The 11,016-nt window shown below is 38.9% G+C and overlaps 1 protein-coding gene across 1 annotated transcript in view; it reads left to right on the forward strand.

Annotated features, from left to right (window-relative positions):
- ARHGAP29 (Rho GTPase activating protein 29) overlaps positions 1–11,016 on the forward strand; it is a 46,100-nt gene that overhangs the window by 11,928 nt on the left and 23,156 nt on the right. Inside the window, exon 2 of the mRNA XM_009081322.1 lies at positions 7,652–7,795. Coding sequence (XP_009079570.1) covers positions 7,652–7,795 — 144 coding nt within the window. The remainder of the gene's footprint in view (positions 1–7,651; positions 7,796–11,016) is intronic.

The following is an 11,016-nucleotide window of genomic DNA, read 5'->3' on the forward strand; positions in this document are numbered from 1 at the left end:
ATCCTTAATCCTTTACATTCACCAATTTTCTAGACAGCTAATGTTACTGACTGCTGCTTTAGTGATCTGAATACCACTTAAAATCTAAGTTGATTTTGCATAACTCCTTTAATCAACAAACAAGAAATGGATTGCTATCACATCCCATAGCAGTCCTGAGTTGTGTTTAAAAGGTCCTTTGAAATAAATACACGAAGTAATGCACCTCTTGTTTAACACCATATAATCTCATAATCCTGGCTTTGTGTGGTCTTTTGAAAACTAGGTGGGCAGGCAGCAGTAAAATAACTTCTTCGTTTAATCAGTGACTTTGGCTAAAAGTGGAAGGAGCAGCCATGTAGAACAAATAGTATTTTAGACTAAAATTAAAATGAGTTAAAGGTTAAGGGTTTTTTGCAAACTCATTGATACTGGTTAGAAAAGGTTACATTTGTTTTATTTAGAATGAATAAACCAAAACTTTTGTACTACCCTTTCTGTGTGTCAGTTTGATATGGTATGATCAACTTGCTGGGGATAGTCTTTCATTTTCTGCTGTGGAATGTTGAGTGAGTATCACTTCATGTGCTTTCAGAACTTGAACCAATAAGGAAGGAACATAGTTGATTAAGCATAAAAGTTCTTATTTTATTTTAACAGTGTCTTCCATTGGCAGCTGTTCAGTCCAGTGACTCACCAGGTTTCAGTAAAATGTTTTAGTGAATAAGAAAGAAGTAGCTAGTTGCTACTAGTGGTGTAGTTGCCTATCCCAATGGATATGACTTTCTGGTGAATCATGACTGATCAGACTTACTGCAAATATTTTCATCATAAAGAATGTCTTGCATCCACTTGACAATTTGCAATTCTAACTTAAAATGTGCTCTGGAACTGCTGAAGCATTATTCTCACCTAGCTTTATTCCTAATCTCTTGGAAGAATGAAGGAAATTCCATGAACAGTAGCTGAAATGTCCGTGTAGTGTTTTCACTCTCACTTATCAGAAACAGATAAATAAGGAAACACTAGCAATTTTCATTACTAGTTTCTGGTCTTTAAATTTTAGGTTAATAAAAGATTAATGTATTCTAAAGATTAAACTGCATGGCTGAACACATCTAGGTTAGTTGACTGGAATCTCAAGGCTAGTAGAATAACAAGTTGAGTGTAGTGTACAGCATATTGAAATAGATTAATGAAAAGCTGCATTGTGGTGTTTTTTTTCTGAAAGGCTTCCCCACATAAACAAATGGGGAGTTCATCTGTGAATTTAAATATGAAATGAATGTGAAGTAACAACTGTTCTGCTGATGTCAGTTGGCAAACCAACAAAAGGAAAAGATGTAACTGCTTTCAGTGCAGGCAGAATTATAATATTTTGATTATTCTGATGTGTTTTGCATCTACACCTGTTTTATTGACTTTTCAAAGAAGTTTTTTAAAGACATCTTTATTTTTGTAACTTTCATTTCAGAAAATGAGTTTAGTCTTGGTTTGCTGTATATATGTAGCCAACAGGACTTTTTACATAAGTGTTGACTTTTCACAAATACAGAATTGGTCCATAACTAAAATGGGGTAGGAATGTTAGCCCAGTTTAATAAAAAAACAAAAGCCACCAGAGTTCAGGCTTACATCAGAAGCTGATCAGCGTGGTTAGTGGTCGAATCTGAATGGATAGGTGGATGTATTTTGGCCAGTCTCTGATAGCAAATGACAAATCTGAAGGGTATTTGTGGTACACAACAAAAGGTTATCATGCTAGAAATAAAAAAAAAAATAATAAAACTACACCTCCAGTAAAGGAATAAGTTTTGTTCATTTTATAGCCATACAGTTAATGAAAACCCCACCTAGCCCATATGTTTATTGCCTAAAACAGCTTCCTTGACACCAGACTAGACAGCAGTGACATATCAACTTTGCTATGGTCAAACCACAATGTAAAACATGTTTTCACTATGTGTTTGGTTAATTCTTGTGGTTGTTTGAGTGTGATAGTGACCTCTGTTAAATCAGATAAATATGCCAGGCTGTTAGAATGTGGCTCACAGGGAGAGGAGGGCAAAAATAAAACGATGGGTTAATCTGGGACTGTTTCCCAAACTGCAGATGTAGGAATTAGGTGATTTCCACACAGTTCATTGTTGTATGATTGTTTTGCCTACTCTGTGATGCTCACTGGGAAGTGTCATAGTCTGGATCAGGTTCAGGCCTGAGTGCTGACAGTTTCCTAGTATGCAATATGGACTTTGATGAAGATGATAGTGATGTGATTTTAGTTTAAATCTGTTTTACTTTGGATCAGCTTAATTCCAATGCCATTTTTTCCCCTACCCTAGGTGGCATATCTAGTGATAGCATGTAATCCTACTGTATAATGTAATAGAAGCAATGTTAAAGATGTTTTTAGTAAGATTGAACAGTCTTCTAACCAAGATCATAGTCTTGTAGATTGAAGCGTTAGTTTTTCAAACTTCTTTCTTCTGAATCCTTCCAAGATGGAAAGTGATGAGGAACTGACTGTTTGCACTCCATATGGTAAAACTTCAATAAAAAGTTCTGGATCCAGGTATTCAGATATTGGGGAAACTGCCTTGCAGTTTGTGTGCTCATTCTCACCATCATCCTGCAAGACTGTTTTGTCCTGAGAGAGGTTAGGGTTTATGTAGAAGATGTGAAGTGGTGCTTAAAACAGGAATTAAGACTCCTGTATTTCAGTGAAAGTAAAAGGAGAGCTGAAGTACACACTCTTGAGCTGATCCCAAGAAAACAGATTTACAGAAGGACTTCTCAAAATGAGAGCCGGACCTATGGGTCTGAGCTGCAACTTAGGATATGCAGTGGCCACGGAGGGGGAAAACTGTTAGTCTGTATTTAAATTTGTCTTGGTAAACATTTGTTGACATAAACAGCTTCAGAAATGTTTGGGCCAACAATAGGTCAGACAAAAGAATGCCAGCCAACTGACACAGCAGTGCCTTTCCTGACTGTGTGTATTGTGACCAGCCCTGACTTGGCAGGGAGGATGACTGGCGCTCACAAGCTTGATGAGCAAATTTGATTTTGTTTTGCGTGAATAGAATCCACAGCTGTAAGGCCATTATTGCTCAGTAACTTACTAAACAAAAACTTCCCTTTGAGAAATACCTAAAGTTAGCAAATAGGTAATTATGCTGTTCTTACATTAAAGATGGATGAGCAGTTACAAAATATGGTGACCAAAACCATTTCGGAGTGGGATGCTAATGACAGCAGTGTGCTACTGAGATGACTTGGCAAACACTGACAGACTTCCCAGCTGCTTTGTACTGTCATTCTTGTGCATTAGGTTTGTCAGCTTTGAATAGATGCTTTTTCACCCTGTTCTGTCTCCACTTCTCCTACTGAGTATGCTTTAATTTTGGAAGGGCTTGTTTTCAGTTATTGTAAATGACAATTTAAACCCCAGTGAATGAAGATTTGTAGATAGGCTACTAAGCTCTCTCCAGGATTTTTATTTTTTTCCCCCTTTCGGTTTTAAGAACTCTGGTTTTTTCCTTTTGGGAGTTAGAGTGGCAACTCATTCCTCCCAGAGATTGTGGGAAACTACTCACCTGAGCAAACAGCTGAACTCAGGTGCCCAGAGAGGTCCTCTGTGTTACAGGATCACCATTTTCTCAGCGTTAAGACTGTGTTTTGTTGATCTGGCACATTTGGATTGTTTTGCTACCTGAGGTTTCTAAATCTGTCCTGAACAGGAAATCCCTGTTTTAGTGTCTGTTTGGTGAGTATCAGTCACTGAAGGCAGTGTAGTTGTGGCTCCTGATGATTTCTGCCCCCACCTGTCCCCAAGCACCACTTGTGTCACAGACCTTTTGTCTTCTGGAGGCCCAGAAACAATGTTTGAGATGTTCTGTAAACAAATGATACAGTGATGGAATACAAAGAAATCTCAGTTGGGTGTAGCCAGACCTTTGCCTTTGAGAGTACAAATAACTAATCTCATGCTTGAGTGCATTATTTTAGTGATAGTGTTCTCCTGGATGGTATGATAAACATCTAATTCCACTCAGTGGCTGTTTTCAACTTGCATTTCCCTTTGAAGCTTGCTGCTTGTTTCAGACTTGGAGAGGCTTGTATCCCTGAAGTGTTTTTTTTTTTTTTTTTTGTTTTTGTTTTCTTTCTTCCCCCTCCCACTTATTTTACTTTCCCCCCAACTCTATTGTTCTAGTAAGATAAGAAATTGCATTTGGGGATCAGATGTGCTTTAATTACTCTTCTGTATTTTTTTCTGCCTTCACCTAACCTGTAAGGAGCCTTGAGGGACTGTTTCATCCAATAATAGCAAGCCTGTAGTTGTGGGCCACACTGAACTCCCAAGAATAATTCATGCCACATGTTGTATGTCTGTGATGCACTCCTTCCTGTAGACTCTCAAACTGAGAGTAGTCTGTAGGTTGGTTTCGCTCCCTTTCGGCTTTGTTTCCCTCCCCTCTTTGTTGGGGTCCAGAAGTCTACCCACCCTGTTGCCAGAAGTACCTGGCTGTGGGGTATGGGTATTCCCAATCACGTGATTAGGAACTCTTCTCTCCAGGCACAAGTGTGCATCAGAAGACAGGGACACCTTTTTGATTAGGCAAGAGATGTGGTTCTGGTGCACCTGTGCAGCTCATCTCTAGTCCATTGACCACAGTATTCATGCCCTTCATGTGAGGACTGCATATATTCAGAGACAGCTGATGGGGAATGTTCCTGGCATATAGCCTTCAAATACCTGCATAAAAGCCTATCTGTCCCAGTCCTGCCCATGTAAATCATTAGTTCCAGTGGAAGATTGTGGAATATTTGTCTGTCTGTGGAGATTTGTGAGAAGTGATGAGAAACGAACTCCATAGACTACCTCCTTTTTAAGCATTTCATAACTTAAGTCTACACTCTAGGCATATTTTTAATGAACTAATTTGAATTGCCTGTAACTATCCAATATCCTAATTCCTGAAGATAACACATTATTATAATTTTCAGATGTATTTTCTATGTTGTCTGATCCACTTCGGGTTTGTGGGCATCAGTACCGCTCTCTTGTCTTTCATTTTCCTCATTGGCTTTTCCTGGAGCTGCCTGGTACTCCCAACAGCATTTATTCTTGCATTGATGGAATACAACTGAGGCTTTGATGGATTGAAGCTTGGAAGGACCATGAAAATTATTTGGTTTCATTTTGACAGCTAGAAAATTTCTCCTAGTGTTAGAAGGTGACAATGGCCATACTGGCTAAGGCCAAAGCTGTGTCTAACTTGGTGTCTGAGTTCCAATGATTGCCAAAAGTGAATAGCTAATGAAAAGCAAAAATGCTAAGTTGGACATAACCTCTGAATCATTTATACATAGGAGAATTCTTGAGCTCTTGCAAGTTTTCTTAGTACAGTGCTTAGTAGCTTGGGAGTCTCAAGAGTGGAGTAGTTGAGTGAAAAGAAATTGTGGAGGCAGGTTCCAAAGGAATTAATTCAAAGACACAGGTCTGTAAGCAGTTACTGAAGTGCACAGGGGCAGCTGTGGTGCAGCAGTGGTGGGTGCTGGGGGACTGGACTGCTGAAAGTGGCCAGTCTGGTCTAGTCTCCTAAGCAGCATCACTCACTGCTGTGTAAGGCCCAGGATAGCAGAACCCATGGACAGACCCACTGAGGCATTTATTGTCCCATTAGTAACCCATAGGGAAACGTCAGAGAACTTGTCCAGTATCTCTCTGTTTCTCTGCAAACTTCTTGTGTCCATGTCATGTTTTGGTAAGAAATTCTGCAGGTCTCTTTCATGGAGAATTACCCTTTTTTGTTTTCAAACTGGTTCCTGCTTGCTCTGTGTAATCATCTGAGGTATGTTGCATATAACTGAAAATGTGAATAAACAATTGATTCTGCCTGCTATTTTCATGCCTTTTATAATTTTCTAATCTTTCATATCTCCTATAAAACATTTTTATCCAAGGTCACAGCTTACATTATTGTTGCTTGCATGGAAACTTTCAAGCCTGGATTGCTTTCCCCATTAAGTTCCAAACTCTGAGCTATAGTATGCCTTTAGGTCAATGTGTGTTTGTCACAACCAACCTCTGCTGTTAATGTGGATGCACTGAATCATGGCCATGTTTACTACCAGGCTTTTGATGTTTTTTTGCCTTTGTTGTGTTTGAGTTCAGTTAAAAATCATCATGTGTATATGTAAATGAAGGTAGAACCAGAACTGTGTTTCTTTAATAAATTACATTGAACTTTCTTAATTTACTGCTGTGTAAGATGGACTTTCCTAGACTTTGTGAGTCCTGTTACAGATAGAGCTTCCTACTCCCTTCCAGCAGGAAAAAACATGCAACGTGACAGTGAATGGTAGATAAAGTTTTTTGCTTTAGTCCACTTCCTGAGTCAAGGTTTTTCCTTTGACCATATATAAACCAATCCGAGTTGAAAAAAAATTACTCCTGGTATTTGACATCTAGGGAGATAAATCTTGAAGCCTGGTGGTCTGTGGGAGACTTGCTATTGCATCCAATACAATCATGTAATTTGTATGTAGTCTCCCCACCTGACAGCAGTGGTATACTGTACTGATGTGTCATGTTGTACTTTGTTGATTCCTCAGAAAAATTTAGGTGCCTCTAGCTTAAATTTAATGTCACCAGAACAAAATGGCTCTGATTTGAAACTTTTCTCTGAGCAGCACTGGATCAATTTGCACTGTTCCATAATTGTCTGTATTGACCTGTTTGTTACTGTGACCACAGACAACACAGAATTGCCATTCCTTTTTGCTTGGTGGGGAAGTGAGTCAGCTTGTATTAGATCCTCTTTTTCTTTTTCATGAGCTAGACTTTCCTGAATTTGAAAGCTTTTTACCACAACTTGCAACGCAGCACTCTATTGCACGTGAAATTTTAATTCCATGCACCAGCACCTCTTCCGTAACAGAACGGAAGAGCTTGTGGTTTAACCTGTGCCATGTATGCAACAAGAACTAATTTGTAAAAAGACTAAGGTGGGGGTGAGGGGTTAATGGTGCATAGCAAGAGGTACATGCTGTAAAAAGCACCACCATCTTGGAGTGTGTTTGAGAATTTTTCTGATTAGGCTTAATTCACAAAATAATTTAGGTGTTCAACTTTTCAGGACTGACATGCTTAAAGAGAGACTTGTAGTTAAAAACTAATCAACATTTAGCAGAAGTTTTGTTTAGGTCTATGAATATATACAGAAATGGTATTGAATTTGTATCTGGCGAAGAAATATCTAATGAACAATCCAAATCTGCTTTTGTTTTTCTTCTTGGGCTTTTTTTTGCTTATGTGTAATTAAAATTGTAGTTGATGAAATGACTGGACAAAACTATGATTGTTTAACTCTAAACCTCAGAAATACTCAGAAGGGTATTGGTGTAGAATTCCCCCTCCCCTTTTATTGAAAGTATACTTGCTAGACTTCCTGTGATAAATGAGTTTATATATAAATGACATATAACATTGCAAGTAAATTGTTGGCAACTGCTAGTATTACTATTTTTTAACAATTTGTTTACTCTAAGTAGCCTCAGCTTCAGTATGGCCTAGAATTCCATACAGCTAAATACCATCAAACTGGTTTGTAATGGGATTGGGTGTTAATTCGCTGTTTTAATGTAGTTTCTCCTTTATTTTTTTCAGAAAATCAGGATGGCCTGCATCAGATAGTGCATGAACGCCTGGGGGAGTTGCTGCGTGTTTTAAAAGCAGTGATAAATAAACATCAGACTCTAAACTCAGTTGATATTCTTAGTGCTGCAGGAACAGTTATTGCAAAAGTAAAAGGTAAGGACTTTACTACCTTTCCTATTCTTGGAAAATTGAAGTAGTGACTTGATTGTCTCTGGATTGGAGTTATGGATAGAATTCTATGTATACGGAAGAAATGGGGTTTTTAGGAGTAATGCTTAAATAGTTGTATAAAAATACCTTTTCCAAGTGAAGAGTAGTATTAAATAGCTTGTTCTCTCATTGATGTAATAAATTCTGCTTATAGGAAGCTAACTGCAAACTCAGATTGAATTCTAAAGCCACAAACCTTGGATCTCGAGCTTTTCTTTACCTGTGTATCACAGAATGCTATCACAGCATACTAAACCTGGCATTTATCCACTTTGAGATTTGTCAAGAATATTTGCCTAATTATGTGAATCTGTGGGGATGGTACTGCATTTGTATTAAGTGAAGAAATACCTAAATGAGCCATCCAAATCTGAATGGCCTAACAGTTATGAATTCCACAAATGGATCATAACCACGGTGAAGGTGTCAACAATGCAAAAAACACGTTGCAGACATACATGTTAATATTTTCTATTGCTGCCCTTTGTTGCTGCAGTTCTCAGTATGTCAGATGAATGCAAATAGTGAGGCAGTCAATTTTTCCAGCCCTATAAACCATAGCTGTTTCTTCCCTGTGTAGCCTTTGAGTATAGTTCTCCCTACCCTGGAATAAGTGTCGTATGTTACTGTGGAACCTGTGTAGTTTCTTCTATGTGAAATGCATGGAAAATGCTTTGAGTAGGATTAAATTTCCACCTCTTGCCTGTGTTAAATCATGTAGAATATCTTCCTTCAGAGGCATAGTTTAGTTTTTCTGCTTGTTCTAGGGTTTTCCCTCTTGTTTCCTAGTTATCTTAGTATGTCTGTGTGCACAGGTGGCCAAGAAGGCCAGTGGCATCTTGGTGTGTATGAAGAATAGTGTAGCCAGCAGGGCTAGGGAAGTGATCATCCCCTGTACTCAGCATTGGTGAGGCCACACCTTGAGTACTGTGTTCAGTTTTAGGCCCCTCACTTCAAAAGGGACATTGAGGTGCTGGAGTGAGTCCAACAAAGAGCGATGAGGCTCATAGAAGGTCTAGAACACATGTCATATGAGGAATGACTGAGGGGGTTGTGTGTGTTTAGCCTTGAGAAGAGGTGGCTCAGGAGTGACCTCATCACTCTACAACTCCCTGAGAGATGTGTGATGGTATCTTCTGCCATGCCTGCAGTGAGGGGACTACGGGGTGCAGTCATAAGCTGAGACAGGGGAGTGTCAGATTAGATGTTAGGAAGAGTTTTTTTCACTGTTAGGGTGATCAGGTACTGGAGTAGATTGCCCAGGGAGGTGATGGAGTCACCATCCCTGGAGGTGTTTAAGAGGTGCCTAGATCTGATGGTTTGGTGCTGGAAGATATGGTTTAAGGGTTACAGTAGTGGCAGGTTAATGGTTGGACTTGATCTTAGATGACATCTCCAACCCTGATGATTTGATGATTCTAACATCTGTCCTCGCTGGACTATATAGTTCATTAAGATTGTTCTTGATGTGTAATGCCCCAAATTGATCACTGTCTGTACTGTCCAAGTTTACGGGGTAAAGCAGTAGAATTATTTTCCTTGTCTCCCATGGTGATGATGTTGATTGAGTCCATAATTATGTTGGCTTTTTGTCAATTTTTGTGTTCGATATAAAGTCCATAGTAAGTCCAAGGTCACGTTATGTAGTTTCTAGCGCTGAACCAGTTTTCCAGATCTAGATTTATGATTTCTCTCTCTTACCCTTTTGCTTCAGAAGTGGAAAGTTAAGCACTTTAGGTTACATAATCCATTGCTCCAGACTACTTGCAGCCTTCTGAATTTGATGTCATACTTAATTTTTTATTGATGGTTAGTGTTCCATCATACGGTTTCAATAGAACTGAACCCTGGCTAGTAGTTTTGTACATTTCCTTATATGCTTCTGTTTCTACCTGGTTTTATGCGTAGCTGTTATTTGAATAGGTTTTTTTGAGGATTTTTTCATTTACCTTGATAGTGAGGAGAAGAAATAACTTTAGTACTAGGCAGGTTTTTTTGACAATGCAGATATTCACAAATACACTTTAGCTTTTTCTTCCCTGAACAGCTTTTAGTCGATGTATTATGTTTGCACTTGAAAACTGCTAACACTTGTATTGTAGACTTTGCTCACTGTTAATATATTGAGTTTGAGGAGCTACAGTCATGGAGAGATTGCATTATTTTCTGTATGGAAAGAAAAACTACTTTTAGGAAAGCACTGTGCACCTTGCATAGTGCCCCATCCCTGGAAGTGTTCAAGGCCAGGTTGGATGGGGCTTTTAACAACCAGGACTAGTGGAAGGTGTCCCTGCTCATGGCAGGGGGGGTCAAGGTAGGTGATCTTTAAGGTCCTTTCCAACTCAAACCATTCTATGATTCTTTGCCTAAAGTAAACACAAACTTGTTCTGTGATCCAGGAAAGGGAACTCAGGATCACACAAAAGATGATGGTCTTGGTCAGTCCTGCCCCAATATTTGCAGCCATGGATACAAACAAGTACTTTGATACAAAGATTTTGGTAATGACTGTCAGAGTTTGCTCAGGCATATTGTATTTCTCACAACTCTGCAGATGGAAATGGGGAGTTACAAGGCTTCAGCTCTTTCCAACTCTTACTTCAGTCCTACTTCTTTGTGAAGAGCAAAATCTTTGCTGTATGAAAATGGACTGCCTCCCCCTAGCATAACCTGTGGTAAATGTGAAGGTAGTTTGCCTTTAGCACCTCTTTGGTTTTTACAGCTGTTTTTTTGTGTGAGGATCATACTGCTTTGTGTTTGTATTCAAACTGAAGTGTATGACTGAGGAAGTGAAAATACAGCCTGTTGTGATGAATTGTAAGCATATCAGACCTCAAGTTTGCTTACAGTGGCCTGTCAGTTACACATGCATTCACAGGTTTTCAACTGTGGTTATTTCATGAGAGGTAATGTGGCTTTTGAATAAACAGGAAGCTAGAAGAATGTGAGGAGCTGGTAGGACAGAACCAGTATGCTTTTTCCTCTGTCTTGTCAGGCTGTGTTAATGTGACATTATGAAAGAAGTTCATGTGACTCATTTGTTTCTTGTCATTGGAGGATAGAACTATACAAAGATGTGGAAGCACTCTGTATCTGTAGTCAGATTTATGACTAGAAAGAAGATTAGCCTGGCATGGAAAATTTCTGATGTTTATTTAGGGAAA

Source organism: Acanthisitta chloris, unplaced genomic scaffold (assembly GCF_000695815.1).
Source record: "Acanthisitta chloris isolate BGI_N310 unplaced genomic scaffold, ASM69581v1 scaffold30468, whole genome shotgun sequence".
NCBI classification, from domain to species: Eukaryota; Metazoa; Chordata; class Aves; order Passeriformes; family Acanthisittidae; genus Acanthisitta; species Acanthisitta chloris.